The sequence below is a fragment of the Schistocerca nitens genome, chromosome 6 (genome assembly GCF_023898315.1).
Source record: "Schistocerca nitens isolate TAMUIC-IGC-003100 chromosome 6, iqSchNite1.1, whole genome shotgun sequence".
NCBI classification, from domain to species: Eukaryota; Metazoa; Arthropoda; class Insecta; order Orthoptera; family Acrididae; genus Schistocerca; species Schistocerca nitens.
The window spans coordinates 249,105,279-249,130,872 of record NC_064619.1 but is presented as its reverse complement, the minus strand read 5'-3'; the positions used below and the strand labels follow the sequence as shown (position 1 = coordinate 249,130,872).

The 25,594-nt window shown below is 38.0% G+C and overlaps 1 protein-coding gene across 4 annotated transcripts in view; it reads right to left on the bottom strand.

Moving 5' to 3' along the window:
* Nucleotides 1-2,812: 2,812 nt before the first annotated feature.
* Nucleotides 2,813-25,594, bottom strand: part of LOC126262995 (mitotic checkpoint serine/threonine-protein kinase BUB1-like) — a 245,335-nt gene continuing 222,553 nt past the window's right edge. For all 4 annotated transcript variants that reach the window (XM_049959949.1, XM_049959951.1, XM_049959950.1 and 1 more), the window contains exons 18-19: nt 10,219-10,325; nt 2,813-3,130 (exon numbers count right to left, since the gene is read on the bottom strand). In XM_049959949.1, coding sequence (XP_049815906.1) covers nt 2,959-3,130; nt 10,219-10,325 — 279 coding nt within the window. In that variant the 3' untranslated portion in view covers nt 2,813-2,958. The remainder of the gene's footprint in view (nt 3,131-10,218; nt 10,326-25,594) is intronic.

Genomic DNA, 25,594 nt, shown 5'->3' with positions numbered 1-25,594 from the left:
ACAGGAACTGCTGCTGTCAGTGGATGCAGGTTAATTTCAACCACACTCTGAGCAAACAGAGTGAAGGCAACTGCATGTAACAGACATCTGGAGTAGGGTAACTCAAAAATGGTCACTGCGCCACAAAATGTAAAACGTCTCCAACAGACCAAACAACATAGCAACTGGACACTATAGCTACTAGAGGAATGTAGTGTGGTCTGATGAGTCACATTTTTCTCCCCTTCTCAAATGATATGCACCAGCAGCCCAATGAGGCATTTACCCCAAAGTGCATGGAAAATGGTTCTGCAATGTTTTGAGGAGTGTTTTTTGTAACATAATTTGGACCTACTCGTTGAAGTTATCATGAACCAGAATGTTCACGTCAACATTCTCAGTGATCAAATGTTGTCTTTACTCTATTTTCATGATGGACATGCTGTGAACAGTCCTGTCTTCCAAGAAAACCAGAGCTGTGTTCACAAGGCTATACGTGTATGTTCTTGGCTGATGAAGCCAGATTTCCTATCACACCTCAAATGGCCTGCTAACTCAATTTATTGTATCCCATATTACAAGATTTATAGGGCCATTTGGGGCAGCAGGTGAAACGCAGCAATCAGAATCTCCAAAATTTGGTGGTTCTGCAGAAATTATCACCATAGACCAACAGCAGCTGCATACGGCATACATGAAGAAACCCATCGACTATTCCTCATCTGAGGCAATTGTTAACACTACAGGCTGCATTATGCAGCAGTAATATGATCTGTCCAGGGGGTGACCAATTGATTGTTTTGCCAGCAGCTTGTGCTACAGCTATTTTAGCATCTGGAACTGGTGTGACTGCAACTCTGAGATAGTATCGTCTTTAGTACTGCACTTACTTACATTTTATGTTTGCTGTGTGTTTTCTCACCAACTTATTTTGTTTTTGTAGTTGTTGCAACTTGGCAATTAAGACAGCCTGCTCCTTTAGTTCCACTTTTAATTTACTTACTTCATGTCTGTGTCATTTCTTGCACTGAAAATCTGTTTTCAACAAAGATCAGAAAGTTGCACATTGATGTAGTACACTCATTTTTCTTTGATTAGTTCTGTTTTCTCTTTGTCTTTATTGTTTCTTGATGGCATCACTCCCTTAGGATTTCCCATCCTGGCTAAATCTGTTTCCCCATTTGATTCCTGCACAACACAGCCTTTTCGCACTAAACCGCACAGCTGTAGCAGTTTACACTGCCTTAACTATAGTCACCTACTGGAAAAAGCACTGTATAATGTGGCTTCTCCCAGTTTGCTGGGACAGTAGGACAGCTAGAAATAACTGAAACAGCACTGCATGTTGCTCCCTTAGTTGATAATGTGCAGCAGGCTGGCATGACACACCCATGACTCACACTCAACAGCAACAGCAGAGCAACAATCACTTTACAATGGGGATGATAGACCAGATTAAAAATTTTAACTATTTCCTCTACCACCTTCAGAAAATACGCACTAAGATAAGCAACACTTCCAGCACTTGTAGGCACCGATACCAGCTGTCAATAACTACACAAATGTCATCTCAACATAGAGCCAATGTCAAGCCAAACCAATTTTGTAGCCATTTTGCCTTTTACAACCAGGACCCATTGATTTCTGGATTTTATTAGCTCCCAGCAACTCTTGAAATTGTTTAACGATTGAGGGCTTCCTGTCAATTAGCCCTGTGATGCAGAATGATCAATTTCTAACATGGCAGTGAATTAGTCATCCACTTTCTCCCTGTAATAGTACATCTCTGGGAAAGTGGTACCTCTGTCAAGATTGGAAAGTATTTCACTCTTAAGTAGGCCAAATAAACTTTGACACCAACATACTGCTTTGTGAATCTTCCCAACAACACACTGCAGCTGAAAGATGATGCACTGGTTTCCCTAATTCATTGAAGGCAAAAACAAGCATCCCTTAATTCCCTTGCAGAAATTTCCATTAGACACTGACTCTTGCTTCATGTTCATCTATAATGTCAGAAACAAAATGAATGTAAAATCACTCCATAATTAACATTCAGATTTGGTAAGTGCTCCTCCAAACATTCGTCTTTAAAGACCTAGAAATAATATCTTTCACCGCAGCAGTATTTCTTCTGATACAGTAACAAATTAGTTTCCTGTGAGCAACAGCTAATATGAAAAAAACGAAGGGCCTCTTGGTGTTTTCATGGTTACACACACAGAAACAGAATTTATATATATAACTCTAAAATTATAAAAATGTATTTACAAATATAAATTAAAAGAGGGAAACATTCCACATGGGAAAAATATATCTAAAAACAAAGATGATGTGACTTACCAAACGAAAGCGCTGGCACGTCGATAGACACACAAACAAACACAAACATACACACAAAATTCAAGCTTTCGCAACAAACTGTTGCCTCATCAGGAAAGAGGGAAGGAGAGGGAAAGACGAAAGGATGTGGGTTTGGAGAGGGTAAGGAGTCATTCCAATCCCGGGAGCAGAAAGACTTACCTTAGGGGGAAAAAAGGACGGGTATACACTCGCGCACACACACATATCCATCCACACATATACAGACACAAGCAGACATATTTAGAGCTCTAAATATGTCTGCTTGTGTCTGTATATGTGTGGATGGATATGTGTGTGTGCGCGAGTGTATACCCGTCCTTTTTTCCCCCTAAGGTAAGTCTTTCCGCTCCCGGGATTGGAATGACTCCTTACCCTCTCCCTTAAAACCCACATCCTTTCGTCTTTCCCTCTCCTTCCCTCTTTCCTGATGAGGCAACAGTTTGTTGCGAAAGCTTGAATTTTGTGTGTATGTTTGTGTGTCTATCGACGTGCCAGCGCTTTCGTTTGGTAAGTCACATCATCTTTGCTTTTAGATATATTTACAAATATAAAAGTTTTCACATCAGAGATGCAGTGTTAATAATGATAATATGTCAGAATGTTAAATAAGTCACATTAATAACCATCCATTGCATTCTTTAAAACTTTGAGCTGATCATTTAGAACCGTCACATCAATTTCTTGCTGCATGGCTGCCTCCCAATAGCCCAAGTCTGGTAATTTGTCACACGACTCGATGTTCAGAAGGTCGTGGAAGAACTGCGACCACAGTTGTTTATGACATGACCTGTTAACAATAAAATGACAACTACAGTAGTCACAGTTCTCAAGATTCTAGAAGATACACATTTTAGTAGTGTCTACTAATCAAGATACAGTAAGAGGTTCACAAATGAATTGAGAAATAGCAATATGCCACTCTTAAGGTGGGTTTATACTAACAAATTTTTTATCAGCGTACAAGGATATAGGCTGTATAACAATGGAACTGCAAAATTACAGACCAATATCTTTAACATCGGTTTGCTGCAGAATTATTCTGAGTTTGAATATAATAAATTTCCTTCAGACTAAAAAGCTTATGTATATGAATTAGCATGGTTTTAGAAAGCATTGCTCGTACAAAATTCAGCTTGCCCTTTCCTCACAAGATACATTGTAAATTGTGGATGAAGGGCAACAGGCAGATTCCATATTTCTCGATTTCCGAAAAGCATTTCACATGGTGCTCCACTGCAGACTGTTAACTGACGTATAAGCACAGATATGCAAGTGGCTCGAAGGCTTCTTAAGGAACTGAGCCCAGTACATCATTCTCGTTGACGAGTGTTCATCAAAGATTAGGGTGTCATCAGGAGCGCCCCAGTGAAGTGTGAGAGGACCACTATTATTTTCTATGTACATAAATGATCTTAAATGATCCGGCAGTCAGGGTGGGCAGCAATCTATGGTTGTTTCCCAATTTGGCTGTGTTTTATGGGAAGGTTTGAAAGTTGCGCAACTGTAGGAGGGTACAAGATGGCTTAGGCAAAATTTCTAGTTAGTGTGATGAATGGCAGCTCGCTCTAAATGTAAGAACAATGCAAGATAATGCATATGAGTAGCATAAACTAACCTGCAATATCCAGAAGTAGCATTAGTAGTGTCCTGCTTAACACAGTCACGTCATTTATATATCTGTGTGTAATGTTGCAAAGCGATATGAAATGGAACAAGCATGTAAGGTTTGTGGTATGTAAGACGAAGTGTTTGTTGGGAGAATTATGGAAAAGTGGAATTTATCTGTAAAGGACGCATACAGGACACTAGTGTGACCTATTCTGGAGTACTGTTTGAGTGTTTGGGATCCACACCAGGTCAGATTAAAGAAAGACTTCAAAGCAGTTCAGAGGCGGGCTGCTTGATTTGTTACTGATAGTCCGCCTCGATAGCTGAGTGGTCAGCATGCCAGAATGCCATGCTAATGGGCCTGGGTTCGATTCCCGGCTGGGTCGAAGATTTTCTCCGCCCAGGGACTGGGCGTTGTGTCATCATCATCATCATCATCATCATCATCATCATCATCTCATCCCCATCGATGTGCAAGTTGCCGAAGTGGCATCAACTAAAAAGACTTGCACCAGGCGACTGGTCTACCCGACAGGAGGCCCTGGCCACATGACATTTCATGTCATTTTTTGTTACTGATAGGTTCTAACAACACAAAAGTATTATAGAGATGGTTCAGGAACTCAAATGAGAAACCCTGGAGCGAAGGCAACATTCTTCTCATGGAACACTAATTTAGATAACCTGCATTTGAAACTGACTGCAGCACAATTCTGCTGCTGTAAACATAAATTTCGCTTAAGGACAATGAGGATACAATATGAGAATTTAGGGTTCATATGGAGGCATATAGACGGTCTATTTTCCCTTGGTCTTTTTACAAATGGAACAGGAAAGGAAATGACTAGTAGTGGTACAGGAGACCCTATTCCATACACCATACGGTGGATGGTGGAGTGCGTAGCTATAGATTCCCATAGTTCTAATTTTCTCCCATGGTTTCAATTCTCTCTTAAAAATTCCTTTATCTTTTTAATATATACTTTCCAAATAAAGATTGTTTTTGAGGTTCATTTCTTATTGATGCAAGTGAATTGACATACAGTGAACAGAAGAGTTTGTTACAATTTATACATGGAGCTGTAAAAGAAATAATAGAGAAGCAAACTACTGTGAATCTGTATGATGTTTAGCTTTTCTAGTGAAGAAAGTGTTGTAAATTAGGATACAATTCGTTACTTCATACTTGTTTGGGAAACACATCTTCTGCAATAGTTTCATGATAAATAAATGCAGAAATGATTTTAAATGTATGTTCTCTGGATAATACTGATATTGATTACTTTGCTACAGTATGTTTCATAATTACAAGATTCCTGTTTAGGTCATTTTTTAAAATCAAGATGCTTTTTATAAAACAGGAGCTATTTCTCAATTTTTTATGAAAAGGCAGACTTGTCTTGTCTTGCAGTCCTGTTTCCTCTTGTAAATTTATACATCTACCTTGTTATATCTGAACACTACACTTAGTAGAGGAGAGGGTGGGGAAGGGAGAGGCACTGAGCCTTAAGAGCCCAAATGAAAAGGCACTTATGAAATTAATTGTTTTACTAATTTATTTATTTGAGCCTGCACCCAAGAAGACAGTTATGTCAAGCTTGTACTTATTCACTAACATAAAGCAAATTTCCTTGTCACTATAAATATGTAGAAAAGTTCTGATAGAACTTAAATAATTTAAGAAGAAAGGAGACTTGCAAGTTTTCTTTCTTTTCTGTGTGTGCCTGTCGGTGACTTACTGTTTTTGCTATTCTATGAATGGACATCTTCACTCCTAAATTATTTACACTTTTAAACATAATGCTTGACAATAAATTGTAAGAAAATTCTAATATAAATAACGAGAGTGACCTCTGACAACAAAAGAAATAAATACAATGGAAAAAAAGTAATACTAACCTTCTGCAGATAGCACTTACATTACAGCCAATATAACTTGTTGGACATAATTTCACAATTGGACAGAGAGGATACTAGTGTTTGCTGATATAGTTATTGTGTCACCATTAAAATAGTGGAACTGCAAGAACATACTGTTTCAAAACATTATTGATACTGCATATATATCATGTGCATGTAAGTCATGATAATAAATGTATTAATCCCCAGCCAGCAAGATGAGAAACTACTTCAATATTACTTTCAAATCCAGCATGTATGACAACCCTTTCACAAGTTCTACTGCATTAAAGCATTATGCCACCGATATTCCTTTCGAATGTTTTTCGTGTGTGCATTTCTTTTATTTAGATTCATGTTGGGGACTTCAAAGATTTCAAAGACAGATTTGTAGGTGTTTCTTGCTCACATATTTTGTTTGATTTGCTCCATATCAGTGTGTGATTGGATTCAGGTGACAGCGGTAAGGAGGTAATTGTTGAACAGTGAAACCATTTCTGTCTGCAAAGGTTGAAGTTTATTTTCCTTCACATTTTATAACAATTCTAGTGGACACAATCTCTGTCACTGTGGTACTGTTTTCCTCTACAATGGCAGTATATACACTACTGGCCATTAAAATTGCTACACCACGAAGATGACGTGCTACAGGTGCAAAATTTAACCGACAGGAAGGAGATGCTGTGATATGCAAATGATTAGCTTTTCAGAGCATTCACACAAGGTTGGCGCCGGTGGCGACACCTACAACATGCTGACATGAGGAAAGTTTCCAAACAATTTCTCATACACAAACAGCAGTTGAACGGCGATGCCTGGTGAAATGTTGTGATGCCGCGTGTAAGGAGGAGAAATGCTTACCATCACGTTTCCGACTTTGATAAAGGTCGGATTGTAGCCTATCACGATTGCGGTTTATCCCATCATGACATTGCTGCTCGCGTTCGTCGAGATCCAATGACTGTTAGCAGAATATGGAATCTGTGGGTTCAGGAGGGTAATACAGAACGCCGTGCTGGATTCCAACAGCCTCGTATCACTAGCAGTTGAGGTGACAGGCATCTTATCCGCATGGCTGTAACGGATCGTGCAGCCACGTCTCGATCCCTGAGTCAACAGATGGGGACGTTTGCAAGACATCAACCATCTGCACGAACAGTTCGACGACGTTTGCAGCAGCATGGATGATCAGCTCGGAGACCATGGCTGCGGTTACCCTTGACGCAGCATCACAGATTGGAGCACTTGCGATGGCGTACTCAAAGACGAACCTGAGTGCACGAATGGCAAAACGTCATTTTTTCGGATGAATCTAGGTTCTGTTTACAGCATCATGATGGTCGCATCCGTGTTTGGGGACATCGCGGTGAACGCACATTGGAAGCGTGTCTTCGTCATTGCCATACTGGCGTATCACCCGGCGTGATGGTATGGTATGGGGTGCCATTGGTTACCTGTCTCGGTCACCTCTTGTTAGCATTGACGGCACTTTGAACAGTGGACGTTACGGTTCAGATTTGTTACGACCTGTGGCTCTACCCTTCCTCCGATCCCTGTGAAACCCTACATTTCAGCAGGATAACACACGAGCGCATGTTGCAGGTCCTGTACGGGCCTTTCTGGATACAGAAAATGTTCGACTGCTGCCCTGGCCAGCACATTTTCCAGATCTCTCACCAATTGAAAACGTCTGGTCAATGGTGGCTGAGCAACTGGCTCGTCACAATACGTCAATCACTACTCTTGATGAACTGTGGTATCATGTTGAAGCTGCATGGGCAGCTATACGTGTACACGCCATCCAAGCTCTGTTTGACTCAATGCCCAGGCATATCAAGGCCATTATTACGGCCAGAGGTGGTTGTTCTGGGTACTGATTTCTCAGGATCTATGTACCTGTGAAAATGTAATCACATGTCAGTTCTAGTATAATATATTTGTCCAATGAATACCCGTTTATCATCTGCATTTCTTCTTGGTGTAGCAATTTTAATGGCCAGTAATGCATTCTTTTCGGATACCAAGGTTTGAAATTTCATTTTCTTGGACTGTGAGATTCAGTTCACAGGTGCATTGTTACCTACAACAACACATCTACACTTCAGATATGCCATTCCTCCGAACACTTATCATAGTTTTTACTGTACATTAAGGCTTTCTGTAATGAAACAGTGAGTCCTTTATGTTTATATTCCGTACATGAACTTTCTGCTTTGAGATCATATCACTGGCAGGGATTTCTTTGGTGGTGTTTCCTTTTTACTTATCTAACTAGGAGAGGCCACACCCTGTAACATCAAACTTCACTGCATTTCAGCGTACTAATATGAGACCACTCAAAAGTAAGTCCTCTGGCAGGGATTGGGTAACTACACAGGATATTTCTGAGTGGCAGGTTGGGGTGGCAATGGGGAGAAAAAGAAAGGGGAGGAGGGAAAAAGTTTGATGGCCAGGGTGCAGCATGAGTTAAGGACAACATGGAACTGTTATAACTACAAAGTAAGGAGATTGTATTTGTACATCTTAAACATACTACCCAACAATAGTTTCCAAGTAATCAAATAATTAATGATTTTGACATGAATAATTTAGGAGTAAAGCAGATATTCACAAAGTAACAGGTGTGGAGCTGCCAACAAGCAAAAATTACACACACACACACACACACTCACACACACACGCACGCACGCACGCACGCCTGTGCACCTACATCGTGTGAGCTTGACACATGTCGCAACACTTCTGATGTGTTCCACACATATACTTCGAGAGGAGAGATGGTGCTAACTGGGGTGGTGGTCAGGTGGCTTCAGGCCTATGTTAAGATCACAGTCACCTTCCACGTGACTGGCTCAAACTGCACTTAATGCAACAGTTTTTTCCTCTTTTAAAAAAGGAATGAAGCCTTAATCAAAATTTATATATTATTATTTTAAACAAATTACATTTTACTGTGAGTATGGGGGAAAGTAGTCACTATACATGGCAATGAACTTTGTCTTCAGTGTAGAATGTACATTTTTATTTATTCTTCTAGCAATATATATATATATATATATATAGGGAAACATTCCACGTAGGAAAAATATATCTAAAAACAAAGATGATGTGACTTACCAAATGAAAGTGCTGGCAGGTCGACCTGCCAGCACTTTCATTTGGTAAGTCACATCATCTTTGTGTATATATATATAAACAAAGATGATGTGACTTAGCAAATTTGGTCTTTAAATGTGTCTGCTTGTGTCTGTATATGTGTGGATGGATATGTGTGTGTGTGTGCGCGAGTGTATACCCGTCCTTTTTTCCCCCTAAGGTAAGTCTTTCCGCTCCCGGGATTGGAATGACTCCTTACCCTCTCCCTTAAAACCCACATCCTTTCGTCTTTCCCTCTCCTTCCCTCTTTCCTGATGAGGCAACAGTTTGTTGCGAAAGCTTGAATTTTGTGTGTATGTTTGTGTTTGTTTGTGTGTCTGTCGACCTGCCAGGACTTTCATTTGGTAAGTCACATCATCTTTGTTTTTAGATATATTTTTCCTATGTGGAATGTTTCCCTCTACTATATATATATATTATCCATCCTTAAGGAATATGAAGATGAAAATACAAGATTTCTGCATTTCCACTGCTGTTATGATGAATAACATCTAACACATTGGGAAGGCCTGTCAAGATAGGAAGAATGTAAGTGAGCCACCAGAATAAACACACACACACACACACACACACACACACACACACACACACACACACGAGAGAGAGAGAGAGAGAGAGAGAGAGACTGTGCACAGGGGCTGGGATGGTTGTTTTGACTGCATATTAGGAGGTACACAGAGAAAAAAGGGCTATGACAAAGTTGCGATACAACAGCTACTGCACTGTGACAAAGGCTGTTAAAAAATGTAATAAATAATGTAAATTGCTGTGCCTTATCCACCTGATGATGTCATGTCTTGCCAAGTGAGGATAAAACATGTTTTCACTTCTGCCTTTGGTCTACCTCTGTGGAAGGAATCCAGTGTTTTGAAATCCAAGTCTTCCTTCATTTTTTTAAATTAATTTCTGCCGGCCATAACAGAGCTGTGTCTTCTGAAGTTAAATAATGGTTAATCTATCTTTTTTTTCAGAGATTTCTTATTTTGGTACCCAGTTTTCTTTGGGTTGTAGAAATACTATAGCACTGAACAGATTAGTAATTAAAGGTATAATGGCAGATAATGTTTTGAGTTTGGAACAAAGTTACAGGAGTGTAGCAATGAAGGTAATGAATAAACCAGAAACTAAAAATGTTGATATATTAACAGCAGTGGAATGACAACAGTAATTAAGAATCATAGTAATAATGTACAGTCAGGAATACATACTAACCTTGGCAATGATTTTTGGATAACCCATTTTCCACTCTTATGTGATACTTTCATATACTCTCCAAACAGGAAACAATGAGCTGTTGACAGGAGTCCAAAAATATCGGTCTGAAAATATAACAAACAGGCAATGGAAGAACAATATTTTAAAAATATTTTCAGATTAAAAAGCTAACCTACAATTTTTTTTCCTTTTATACTTCCCTGAACGATGTAAAATAATTTAAAACTTACTTCAACAATGTTAGGAAAACATAGATTACTACTTACCATGAAGATGACACATTAAGCTGCAGACAAGTACAATTAAAAGACACTTACACATTAGCTCTCCTCCACAGACTTCATCAGCAAAATACAGAGAAACACACACCATTCATTCACACAAGAAGCACACCTCACATACACATGACTGTCAACTCTGGCAGCTTGGAACAGAATGCATTCTGCCTGCAACTGAAATATCTGTCTGTAACTTAACGTGTCATCTTTACAGTAAGCAGCAATCTATCTTTTCCTCATGCTGTTGATATTCCAACCTGGAGTTTCCATTGTTTAAAACTTACTTCTTCTCCTCTTCTTTCTCTCTTAAATAGCATGGTCTGTTGTTGAGAAAGCATTAGGAATATCTAGTAAAATTTTTCATTGATAATAAATAAACAATTAGCAACCAAGAGCAAGCTCCTGGTCTTGCAGCAATCCCAATAGCTACACACAAGGCAAAGATATGAAATCACTGGTTGATAATTTGCTTTAGTTGAATATGACATTGCAATTCTTTGTACCAGTCTTCTCTTTCATATATTGGAGAGAGTGTTAGTGGCATTTATTGTCATGGTGTTGTTATATGAAAATGCAGTCACTGCCCAATATACCGCGTGTAGAAGTATGAAATCGGAATTTGACTGCAATAATTACACGTTGTTGTTTGAAACTGATAAACAAGATTTTATTCAAAATAATCTTCATTGTTTCATACAAATTGATGCGTTGTTCAGCGAATGTGTGTCCCAGTGATGCAAATAGATGATAATCGGACAGAGCCAAGTCTGGAGAACAAGCTGCTTGCCCTAGTATTTCCCAACTGAACGCCTCGATTGTTTTCCTGACCCGTTTTGTTGAGTGGATGGGGCGTTATCATAGAGAATAAGACTGTGTGTTGCCATTTTCCATATTCCGGTCTTTTTTCACTAATGCTTGATTTAAATCGATCATTTGCTGTTGGCAGCAATCAATGTTAATTCTTTTACCAGATTTAGCAGCTCATAATGGATGACATCCTTCTGATAACACCAAATTCAGAGCATTGTCTTCTTTCCAAAGCGATTTGGCCTTGCAGTGCATGTCAATGGTTTGCCTAGATTCACCCATGATTTATGACACTTTTCATCACCTGCCACTATTCGATGGAGAAACAACTTTCTTTTGTATCTGGCGAGCAGCATTTCACAAGTGGTCTTTCGATTTGTGTGCTGTCTTTCATTTAGTTCATGCGGACCCCATTTCCCCACTTTCTGCATCACATTCAGTTGTTCCAAGTGTTCCTCTACAGTTTGAATTTCATCTTCATCCAATAAGGCTGCAACTCATTGTCTTTGAACGTTTTAGGTGATTTCTCATGCCCATCTTCTCTCACATCAAAATCATCACTTTTGAATTGTTTGAACCACTCGAAGCAGTGTGTTTTCCCAGGAGTATGCCAAAAGCTTTGACAAGCATTTGATGCAATTCTGCTACAGTTTTCTTCAAATGATAACAGAAAACCAATGCTATCCACAAATCGTAGTCTGTAGGCACATAACTCAACATGTTTACGTGTTTGAAACAGATACTGATGTATGGAACTTGGGTTACTGTGTGTCGACATTCGTCGTCAGCCATTACAGGAAGCAGATGGTGCTGCAGATGCGGTGACATGGACCCTACACTGACGGCTAGCACCATCTATAGGGAAATTCTGGTTTGATACTTCTGCACCTGGTATGTCGTCGTTGTTGTGGTCTTCAGTCCTGAGACTGGTTTGGTGCAGCTCTCCATGCTACTCTATCCTGTGGAAGCTTCTTCATCTCCCAGTGCCTACTGCAACCTACATCCTTCTGAATCTGTTTAGTATATTCATCTCTTGGTCTCCCTCTACGATTTTTACCCTCCACGCTGCCTTCCAATGCTAAATTTGTGATCCCTTGATGCCTCAGAGCATGTCCTACCAACCGATCCCTTCTTCTAGTTAAGTGGTGCCACAAACTTCTCTTCTCCCCAATCCTATTCAATACCTCCTCATTAGTTATATGATCTACCCATCTAATCTCCAGCATTCTTCTGTAGCACCACATTTCGGAAAGCTTCTATTCTCTTCTTGTCCAAACTATTTATTGTCCATGTTTCACTTCCATACATGGCTACACTCCATACAAATACTTTCAGAAACGACTTCCTCACACTTAAATCTATACCCAACGTTAACAAATTTCGTTTTCTTCAGAAACGCTTTCCTTGCCATTGCCAGTCTACATTTCATATCCTCTCTACTTCGGCCATCATCAGTTATTTTGCTCCCCAAATAGCAAAACTCCTTTACTACTTTAAGTGTCTCATTTCCTAATCTAATTCCCTCAGCATCACCCGATTTAATTTGACTACATTCCATTATCCTCGTTATGATTTTGTTGATGTTCATCTTATATCCTCCTTTCAAGGCACTGTCCATTCCGTTCAACTGCTCTTCCAAGTCCTTTGCTGTCTCTCACAGAATTTCAATGTCATCAGCGAACCTCAACGTTTTTATTTCTTCTCCATGGACTTTAATACCTACTCCGAATTTTTCTTTTGTTTCCTTTACTGCTTGCTCAATATACAGATTGAATAACATCGGGGACAGGCTACAACCCTGTCTCACTCCCTTCCCAACTGCTGCTTCCCTTTCATGCCCCTCCACTCTTATAACTGCCATCTTGTTTCTGTACAAATTGTAAATAGCTTTTCGCTCCCTGTATTTTACCCCTGCCACCTTTAGAATTTGAAAGACACTATTCCAGTCAACATTGTCAAAAGCTTTCTCTAAGTCTACAAATGCCAGAAATGTAGGTTTGCCTTTCCTTAATCTATTTTCTAAGATAAGTCGTAGGGTCAGTATTGCCTCATGTGTTCCAACATTTCTACAGAATCCAAACTGATCTCCTCCGAGGTCAGCTTCTACCAGTTTTTCCATTCGTCTGTAGAGAATACGCTTTAGTATTTTACTTCCGTGACTCATTAGACTGATTGTTCGGTAATTTTCACATCTGTCAACACCTGCTTTCTTTGGGATTGGAATTATTATATTCTTCTTGAAGTCTGAGGGTATTTTGCCTGTCTCATACATCTTGCTCACCAGGTGGTAGAGTTTTGTCAGGACTGGCTCTCCCAAGGCCGTCAGTAGTTCTAATGGAATGTTGTCTACTCCCGGGGCCTTGTTTCGACTCAGGTCTTTCAGTGCTCTGTCAAACTTTTCAGGCAGTATCGTATCTCCTATTTCATCTTCATCTATATCCTCTTCCATTTCCATAATATTGTCCTCAAGTACATTGCCCTTGTATAGGCCCTCTATATACTCCCTCCACCTTTTTGCTTTCCCTTCTTTGCTTAGAACTGGGTTTCCATCTGAGCTCTTGATATTCATACAAGTGGTTCTCGGTTCTCCAAAGGTCTCTTTAATTTTCCTGTAGGCAGTATCTATCTTAGTGAGATAACCCTCTACATCCTTACATTTGTCCTCTAGCCATCCCTGCTTAGCCATCTTGCACTTCCTGTCTATCTTGTTTTTGAGACGTTTGTATTCCTTTTTGCCTGCTTCATTTACTGTATTTTTATATTTTCTCCTTTCATCAATTAAGTTCAGTATTTCTTCTGTTACCCAAGGATTTCTACTAGCCCTAGTCTTTTTACCTACTAGGTCCTCTGCTGCCTTCACTACTTCATCTCTCAAAGATACCCATTCTTCTACTGTATTTCTTTCCCCAATTCCTGTCAATTGTTCCCTTATGCTCTCCCTGAAACTCTGTACAACCTCTGGTTCTTTCAGTTTATCCAGGTCCCATCTCCTTAAATTCCCACCTTTTTGCAGTTTCTTCAGTTTTAATCTACAGTTCATAACCAATAGATTGTGATCAGAATCCACATCTGCCCCTAGAAATGTCTTGCAATTTAAAACCTGGTTCCTAAATCTCTGTCTTACCATTATGTAATCTATCTGAAACCTGTCAGTATCTCCAGGCTTCTTCCATGTATACAAACTTCTTTTATGATTCTTGAACCAAGTGTTAGCTATGATATATATGGTATATGGTAGTCTATTTTATTTACTGTCATCATAACTCTGAGACTACTAATAATATGCCAAGTATAGTACCAGTGTGTTGGATGTAAACAGTTTGCGAGCTGTTTAGTAATATTTGATAAGTTTTCTTTTTTCTCATTAGAAGCATGTACATTTAATTGTTGAGCTCCTTTATATTTATTGTAACATAAGTCAAATTATCTACATTCCCAATCTGTAAGAAACACTGAGACATTTTGGACATACAAACCTGCAGGTACCTAGTGGGTTACATTTACATAGTCTGTTGCTTCTGTGAGGCAAGACTTGTTTTTTTTCATTGATTGTGAAGAAGTTCATTTTTATGCGATTTCTTGTAAAGAGGAATATATTTTATGAGGTATGATCTGTGGAGAGTACCATTTGACAATTTCACAAAAGACAACAACATGAATGGTTTTTAAATGGAAACACTCTATCAGGACAAAAATTGTGAATAATAACAGAGTAATATAAAAGATTAAGCATGTCAACTACTTAGGATATGAAGCAACATGAGTACGACACAGACATAAAAAAATCACAAAGTTAAGAAACATATGTGGAAAATAAAAAGATGTCTCAAAAATGTGAGGAAAGAAACAAGATTGAAATTTTATATGATAATGGAAATTCTAGCTTTTCTTTATAGAAGCAGATTATAAGTAAATGCCAACAAGGTCATGTACAAGCAAGAGAGATGAGATTTCTAAGAGTAGTGAAGGGATGCACAAGAGCCAACAGATTTCGATATTTGGATATTAAGAAAGAACCCAATAGATTTAATATCCTCAATAAAATACTACAAAATAGGAAAAACTCGAATGAAAATCTCCAAAGAATGAGTGGTAAAGATTATCTCTCCAGATACAATGATTTTACACAGCTGTGAGAAGAAGACAAGGAATGCCGAAAACAATGGTTACCATAACACTGGTGGTGGTGGTGTAGGTGGTTGTGTGTGTGTGTGTGGGGGGGGGGGGGGGGGGCGCAAAAGTTTGAAGAGAAGATGACCTATAAGGACATTAGTTTTTTTTTTTTTTTTTTTTTTTGCGGTTGGGGTGGGGGCTTTCTGATACTATTTTTTTCTTTAATTGTGTCTTTTGCCATCAATGTTGTGTAAAGCCTCGAAAAGAATTTTATGCTGTGTACAAGTCAGAGTAGTTATTGTGGCAGTTGTTTCAGTACCAAGTGCTGGGCATGTATTGTTATAGCTGGTTCACTTCAACTGTTCCACAATTTCTCACCAAAAAAGGAAAATTTTACCCTCACTCTGCCTTTATCTTAAAAGGAAGATAGATGTAGCAAACAATATAGTCGGCATCAGCCATTTTGATCAAACTTATTTGATGTATCAGCATGATTAATACTGATATACTGGTATTTGATGTGCATGGCAGATAATAAATATGGCAAGACAGTTCCACGTAACTATTGGTTTTCTGTAATTAATCAATTAGTTTCTTAATCCTTTTCCTGATAACTGGTACGGCTTGTGTGGTGTCAGTTGCCAGCTCATAGTCCATCATAACAGAGCCTACATCTTCGGTCTTTCGTTTTGTTGTTTTCTGCTACCTAAGAAGTTTTGTGCTACCTAAGAAAAATAATCTTGATGTTGAACACTGGCTGTGCAACCATATATGCATTGGAAATCACTTGATACTTATCCAGGCACCGAGAATAATAATATCTGTTCTCAAAATAACAACTTCTATGTTTTGAAATTAACTCCATATTTCAACATATAAAGTTTTAATAGCCCTCCAGCTCTCAGAGTATAGGATTGTAAGATGTTTTAGGTGTAATGTCACCTTTTTGGTTCTCTAAATTTTGTGTTAAGGTGCATAGTCAATTGTGGATGACAGAAGTCACATCAGTTAATTGTTGTTAGTAATTAAATTTTATTTTCAAGAATTTTTGTACCTTGAGTGTGTTTATTGCTATGTGTCTTATGCTTCTGTATGTTGCTAGTTAATGTATAGGGAGAAGGAAGGAGCAGTTATGGAACACACAGAATAATACACTAGAAATGTTTTAATATCTTCTTGATTGGGAGACTGATCTAAAAATGCCCCACAATTTTAAAGACATTGCATACAAATAAGTTTCTCTGACATAATTACCAGTACTTAAAAAATAATTTTATAAAAATCTTGCTTCACAAAGGCTACAGAATGGTTAAAAGACACATCCCATGTCCAGACTGTTCCAGGCTTCAGAGAAGTAAAACACACAGATTATTTAACATACGCTACCATGAGCACATGCGAGTTCCATGATTAAACGTACAATTCACTAGCACAAACTCAGTATATTATTAGAGGGCCTAGAGAAACATAGACAACAGATTCTACAACTACAACCCACAGACATGAATAATGAACAAACACACAATGAATAAAACAGGGTTTTTCTGCGTTAAGCAATACAGGTAACTACTCTCCATAAAACAATGATAACAAATGACGTAACTGATTGTTCCATCAGGTGCAAAATTAACAATTTCTTTCAGGTCAATTACTATTGTTGAAAACAACTCTGATTTTCAAAAATGGTTCAAATGGCTCTGAGCACTATGGGACTTAACATCTGTGGTCATCAGTCCCCTAGAACTTAGAACTACTTAAACCTAACCAACCTCAGGACATCACACACATCCATGCCTGAGCCAGGATTCGAACCTACAACCGTTGCGGCCACGCGGTTCCAGACTGAAGCGTCTAGAACCGCACAGCCACACCGGCCGGCCAAAACAACTCTGACTCAAGTAGCAAATTGTTGTAACGTTGTTGTTGCTGCTGCTGCTGTCTTCAGTCTGAAAACTTGTTCGATGCAGCTCTGCACCCTAATCTGTCCTATGCAATCCTCTTTTCCTCTAAATAACTACTGCAGTCTACCTTCCTTTGAATCTATTAAGTATATCTATGCCTTGGATTCCCTCCACACTCTTTAACCCCCACATTACCTTCCAGTACCAAACTGACAATTCCTTGTCATTGCCGAACTTCAGTCACATGAAGTTCCTTTTCAGTCAGCATTGTTGCTGTTGTTGTCGTATGCAGTCCAAATACTGGTTCAATACAGCTCTCCACATTACTTTGGACTGTGCCACTCCAAATAACTACTTTTGAACCCACATACTGTATTCATCTCTTGGTCTCCCTCTACAATTTCCCCCAACTCCAACACTTCCATACAGTATTAAATTGATGATCCCTTGATGTCTCAGAATGTGTCCTATCAACGAATCCCTTCCTTTAGCCAAACTGGGGCATAAATTGGTTTCCTCCACAATTCAATTCAGTTCCTCCTCATTAGTTATTGATTGAGACATAACAGTCCACTGAAAACCATTTAAAACACACATTTTTCAATCCAATTTGAAATAAACAGGAATCACTGATGTAAACAAAAGGTAGTGGTATAGATAAACCTATACATATAAAATTGTTACAATGAAACTGGTTACTAAATTACAATTGTATTGAAGTATATAGGTCCTGTAATAGGTAGGAATATTTAGGATTAACATAATTAGGTGTAATCTGGAACAAATGATCGAGTACAATGGTCAAAGTCATTTCTTTGAAACTGAGATGGATTTGTGCTAAAACAGTATCTAAATTAAAGTCTGTGGTATTTAAAGGAAAAACCAACTGAGAGAATCAAAATTGATTAGAAAATTAAAATATAATTAGTGAAAATGTTATAAGTGGAATGTAAACATGCATAGTTCTTTAGGTGTTTTGTCAATAATAAATAAAAGACCTATTTTGATGCATTCAAAGGGAGAATTGGAAACATATACATTGGTAGGAACATTTTACGAAGCATGTATCTTTTGTATTTAATAAAAATAGTAAAAATATTGTTAATACTTCATATTTTGAGCATTTGTACACTCTTAAAATGTTATATGCTTGAAAATTCATCTATGTATTTGTTCTATAAGAGCTAGTGCAACTGTTGAAATGAGTCATTAATTTCGAGGTAACAGTTTTAATTGTAATTTATTAAAAAACCATTTACAACAATACCGAGGATTGTTCAGAATTGTATATAAAAGGAGCAGCCATGCTGGCACAAGGAGGTCAGTACTTTATGATTATTCGGTGGAGTAAGGTGTACATCAGTGTCTTATGAGATTTTGTGCAAGAATCATGTAATTGCTTACATGAGTACTTTATGTAAATTCGTGCAGTAAGTATGTCAGACTTGGCAAATTGTATGGAATATGTAAGAAGACTGATATATCATTACCCTAGCGTACATAAAAAGGTCAAAAACTAGGTGATATAATAAAAAGAAGTTCTGAAACATAATGTTCGATTTAGTCATTCTTGGCATAAAAAACAAAGTTACAGTGGACATACAGTAACTCAGTTACTGTTACAGCAGCGGATCGACAAAAAGGAACGGATGAGTACACCCCACAATATTATATGAATTTTAATATTTAATGTTGCAATGTTTGGTTTGAAGTTGCATTATTAGCGAATAGTAGTCAAGTGAAAGAACCCAGCAGCAGGCAAATTTCACATGATCTACCCATCTAATCTTCAGCACTCCTCTACGGTACCATATTTCAAAAGCTTCCTTTCTCCTTTCAATATCCCCACTAGCAGACGTCACAATAGAGGCGGACGAGCTGACATGGATAGAACAGCAGAGTAGCTCAGAAACCGTTAATGGAGGATGGACACATCACATTATATGGACAGACTTGCTGATGCAAGTGTTTGCTTGCGAGCAGCAGTAAGTGAAGCAGGCCAGTGTTCCTGTGAAGTTAAACTGCCGCATATCTAGTCTTGCACTTTGTGTCACGAGTTGTCGCGTGCTCAGACATTATCCCCTGTGCCATGTGTGTGATGAATATTTTACTGTGAGCTTAATGTGGGTTCGGATGTCGGCTTCCCACAGTTCAATTCACATGACAAATTCTTTCCAATGACAAGGTTCTACTGCCCGGTTGTTACCGAGTCACTGTCGGTGTGTGAAGTATCTGCACTGACTGTAGCTACATTGTCATGCCTTCTGCAGATACAAACCTTATCTTGTCTGAACTGCTTATATTACACATTTCACTTTCATACAAGGCTTGACTTCAGACAAATACCTTCAGTATCCTCCCTACTTTTTTCATCAATTAATTTGCTGACAAATAGCAAAACCCATTTACTAATTCTGATGTCTCTAGCCTTATTTAATTGGACTACAATCCATTAATTTTGTTTTAGTTTGTTGATGTTCATCTTTTACCCTCTTTTCAAGACACTACGCATTCCATTCAACTGCTTTTCCAAATCAATTACAATGTAGTTGACAAACCTTAAAAATTTTAGTTCTTCTTCCAAAACTTTTATTTCTTTTCCATTTTTTTCTTTGGTTCCCTTTATTGCTTGCTAAGAATCCAGATTGAATAGCACTGTGGGTAAGCTGCAACTCTCTCTCTCTCTCACCTTTCTCAACAACTATTACCTGTTCATGTCCTTTGACTACTACAATTGCTGTCTTGTTTCTGTAAAAATTGTACATAACCATTTTGTTCCTTGTATTTTATCTCTTCTACTTTCTGAATTTCGCAGAGTGTATTCCAGTCAAAATTATCAAAAGCTTTCTCAAAGTCTACAAATGCCACAAACATAGGTTTGCCTCTCTTTCTTCAAAGATAAATTCTTTTGTAAATAAGTCATATCAGTATTTTGCAGTCATGACTTACAAAACCAATAGTTCTACAGCACCTGCTTTTTTTGGAACTGGAATTATTATGTTGTTCTGAAAGTCTGAGGGTATTTAGCCTGTCAGATATGTGTTGTGTATCTGGGAGAATAGTTTGGTGATGGCTGGTGCTTCCAAGGATCTCAACAATTCTGAGAGAATGTCATATACTCCAGGGGCTCTGTTTCCACTTAGATCTTTCAGAACTCTGTCAACTTCCTCTCACAGTACTGTATCTCCCATCTCATCTTCATTTATTTCCCTTATAGAGCCTGTTTATACTGTTTGTCTAACCCGAGAGTCGTCATGCGCATTTTCTCTGGTGTTTCAGCAAATTTTTGTAATTTGTGTTTGCAATGTATACCTGGAGTCAGTCCAAACAGTTTCTCCTCCTCACACCTTTCGTGTGATGCACCATGTCAATGTAATTTGCAGAATTTTATGTGTACATTAGATAGAGTGGTCCCAAATTACTCTAATGTGATATTCATTTTATCTGTATGTATCAACAGGGACAATAAAATATAAAAAATAACCAGAAATTCAGCAGTGACTTGTGTGCTGCCCTGGACCACAATCACTGTCTGTCATTGCCAGGCAGCGGCGCTACTCAGTCGCTGCTGGAGTACTGATAGTCTCGGATGTTATTGAATTTAGCATATGTTAAAATGAAGGACTAAGTAAGGAACACATATTTTTTTGTTTTCTCCAAAAAATTTCTACTCCGAGATACAGCCCTACAAAGATGACACTGCGAATACCATTTTGAAGATGCAATTTTTGGAAAAATTTTTAAAATGCTGTAACTCTGGAACAGTTGTAGATTTTTTTTTTTAAATTTGAAACATAATTGCTTTATGATTACAAACAAATCCTCCATCTGGACCTATCTGTCCATTCTGAAATTTTTTTTATAATCTATGGAATTTTTTTTTCCAAGAATGCCAATCCATAAAATTTGGATTTTTTTCTGTTGATTAGTACCATATATAGTTCTACATTCCTTGAAAAGGAGAGCTTCCACTTTTAGGTTGAACAGGTTTTATAAAAAATTGAAATTTTTGCCATACATAAAACCTTTTTTATTACCATGTTATCACACAACAGACTCATAAAAATCAAAACCTAGCCTTATTTAACATAATTTTAGTTTTGAAAGATGAATAAGTGACTCATTTTTTCAAGTATTTTAAATGATTCTAAAATGTATGTGAAAGGTCCAAAGACTTAAAGGTTTCAATTTATAAAACTTCTGTGCACTCTGTTTTGTGTTGAAATTAGCCATTCAATGAACTAAAAATGTGTTCCACTGTGTCAGTATCTTCCTTTAATGTAGAGTGATGCCTTCCTGTTGAACCAATAGGAACTGAAGCAATTACAATCTACAAAACATTGTGAACAGGAAGTAAGCACTGATGGTGTTGTTGCTGTTCTTCATCTGGAAACCTATATCCATGTGGTAGCATAAAGTTCACTACAATTTCATTTAACTCATAACTGGCGTCTATAATCTCTGCAATCCACCAGTCGAAGTCATACACACATGCCACAAACATCCCCCTTGTCAGGTTGTGTATCTGAATATTATCCTGCTGTTTCAGAGGTGTTGGCCTAACGAATGAAATTTCTTCTTTCTTGCTCCTTAAGGTGTTTGCAATATGAGTTCACGCATCACTTTGAGTCTAAAAATGTGTCTTCTGAATTCCTTTCACACGAGTAGTTTGTTTGGACCGTATTCTTTTTCTGCTCACGGAATTAATCAATTTCCTCTTTGGACAAAAGAACAAGGGCTGTGGATGTTCAAGATTTCACGACTCTCATAAAATCCTCAGCATTTTGAATTGTAGCTGTATTTGGTCTGGACAGATTATGTTTTGCAGTGTGGTGCTTCAGCAGGCCTCCTACACCATCACAAGGCCCCTTCCTGTGACCAGTAGCACTGTATATCCAGTCAGTCGGCACAAGTGACTTACTCAACTTAAATTCTTTGTTTCAAACATCTGCTGCTTTACTGTTTTCTCAAATTTCATCAAACTGTGCTTACTCTGCATACACTATCCTATAGGTTAAGAAGATTGTTTGTCTTTTGATTTTAGAAAAGATTTGGAGACTGCAGCACTTCATCATTGACAAATTTCATTCTGCAACTTTAACTTCTTGGATGGGGGGCTTAAAAATGACTGAATTTCTCAAGAAAACCAGAAAATGTTGTCCAAGAATCAATAAATAAAGTGCAAAAAGATTTACATTGATTGCTTCATTAGCAAACATGCTTATTTTATAGGCTGATTGGGCAGAATTGACCGTTAACATATATGATTCTTCTACCTGTCTTTCACCTTAGGACTCTCACAAATTTTTGGCCCATTTCTGTCTGTCTTTTTCTGAAATCCTCCACACCTTTCCTTCTAGTTGTGTTCAATATTTTGGCTGCACAATGTGACTTTAGAGGCTTTACTAGGACTCGGCTGGACACGGCCACGCTGTGCAGCAGCGAGACAGCTAAGCACGCCCTGCTTAGGGCGAGCACAAAAGGATTAGGTGACAGGTGAAACCCAAGAGTTACAGGAGACATGCACGCTTATGACCAAGTGACGCTTTCCAGCTACTGAACATAACTTGTAAATACATGAAAAATACTACAATTGAATGTCATGAAGTCTCAAAGAATATCTCTCTCTCTTCTCTGTCCAAAAATACCTCGGAAGGCCCAACGGTATCGACTGACCGCCATGTCATCCTCAGCCAATAGGCTTCATTGGATGTGGGTATGGAAGGGGCACAGCACTCCGCTCTCCTGGGCATTGTCAGTTTTCGTGACCAGATCTGCTACTTCTCAATCAAATAGCTCCTCAATTGGCCTCACAAACGCTGAGTGCATCCAGCTTGCCAACATCGCTTGACCGTGGCATGGCACTGCCTCAAAGAATATGAACATATCAAATTTTGTGTCTTGATTTCACAAACTGATCGCAGCATTGCACTTTGCTGTGCAACCACTAGTTCACAAGTAACACAGCTTTTTATAAAATATGATTTAAGAAACATTTAAAATTAAACTACTGGCAAATCTATGCAGCTACACTCTTCATCGATGTGTCTAATTGAAGTTTATATATACAGTAAACACATAACATGGTTTATCTGAAACTCAATTGGTACCAGAGAAATGATGATTTTAATACAATTCAATCAAATGAACCAGAGCTTAAGATAATCCACAGAAACTTGTAGCATGGTGTCAGCACGTGTTCCCACATACCTTTAACCTTTCCCTAACTATGTTTAATATTACTTCTAAATAATTTTTATGTGCCAAATTATGTATTATGTAGGTGCTGTAACCAGGGTAAAAAAGCGTAGTGGCATTGTCTCAGCCCTCAGACACAGATCCAAACAAGTCTACTAGAGGTGAAGGTTTTCTCAGTGCTGAAGGAGTAATGATCCAGTAACAGTCAAACATTATAAAAACTACTGCACTGTATTAAGAAAAGTTATCAAAAATTCCATAAGTATGTGCATTATGACCAACATTAGCACTTCTGATAGTAAAATTAAAACAATTTGGAATATTGTTAAAAGGGAAACTGAGAGGACAGGAAGACTGTATTTCTGTCAAAATCAATGAAAACTTTGTTAACAAAAAGTTAGAAGTAGAAAATATTTTTAATAATCATTTTTAAGTTTTGTACAGAAAATAGGATCCACTTCAGTCGGGAACCGCACTGCTTCTACAGTCGCAGGTTCGAATCCTGCCTCAGGCACGGATGTGTGTGATGTCCTTACGTTAGTTAGGTTTAAGTAGTTCTAAGTTTAGGAGACTGATGGCCTCACATGTTAAGTCCCATAGTGCTTAGAGCCATTTTATATGGACAAGGCAATAGTATGCAATTTGATAAAACTGAAATTCAGCCTGCCTCTCCCACTGAAATTAGGAAAATAATAAATTCACTCAAAAGTAAAAGCTTTTGCAACAGAGTACTAAAAGCTTGTCCCTGACAGATGAGTGGGGTTCTCAACCACTTATGTAGTAGCTCGCTGAATCAGGCCATTTTTTCCCAGATAGACTGAAATATGCTCTTGTTAAACTGTTGCATACAAAAGAGGAATACTTCTGATGCTGACAAACCGCCCAATCTCACTTCTGACAGCCTGATCCAAAATTCTTGAAAAAGTAATGTATTCAAGAGTACTCTCACTTATCTGTAAAAATGAAATACTAACAAAATGTCAACTTTGTTTTTGGAAAGGCTTTTCAACAGAAAATGTTATATATGCTTTCACTGATCAAATATTAAATGATCTGAATAACTGAACATCATCCATTGGGATATTTTGTGATCTCTCAAAGACTTTTGACTGTATGAATCATGAAATTCTTCTAGATAATTGTGTTGTGAGTGGGACAGTGCACACACGGTTTAATTCATATTTAACTGGAAGAATGTAGAACATTGAAATTAACAGTACAGATAGTCTGCAAAAATCAGCAGAGTCCTCTAACTGGGGAGGTATCAAGAATGGGTCCAGTCTTGGACCTCTTATTGTTCTTCATATATATATTAATGACTTATCACTCTATATTCATGAAGATGCAAAGTTAGTTATTTTTGCTGATGATGCAAATATAGCAATTACACCCAACAAACAAGAATTAGCTGAGGAAATTGTAAATAATGTCCTTCAGAAAATTATTACATGGTTGTCTGCAAATAGACTCACTACATTCTGAGAAAACACAATATATGAAAGTCTATGCAGTGAACACAATAAATATAGACTTTGAACCGAAGTCTGTTGCTAAGACAGAATACTCAAAATTTCTAGGCGTGTGCATTGATGAGAAATTGAAATGGACGAAATACATTGATCATATGCTGAAATGGTTAGGTTCAGCTACTTCTGCTATTAGGTTTATTGCAAATTTTGGTGATAATCATATCAGTAAATTAGCCTATTATGCCTATTTTCATTCACTACTTTCATGTGGCATTATATTTTGCGGTAATTCATCATTAAGAGAAAAAGTATTCATTGCACAAAAGCATATAATCAGAATAATAGCTGGAGTCCACGAAGATCACCTTGCATACAATTATTTAAGGAACTCAGGACAGTCACAGTATCTTCACAATACATATATTCACTTAAGAATTTGTTATTAATAACCAGTTCAGTTAAAAAATAATAGCAAAGTGCATAGCTAGATCACTAGAAGAAAGGATGATCTTCACTATTCTGGTTAACTCTGATTTTTCCACAGAAAGGGGGTGACTTATGCTGTTGCAAAAATCTTAGGTCATTTGCCAAATAGCATTAAAAGTCT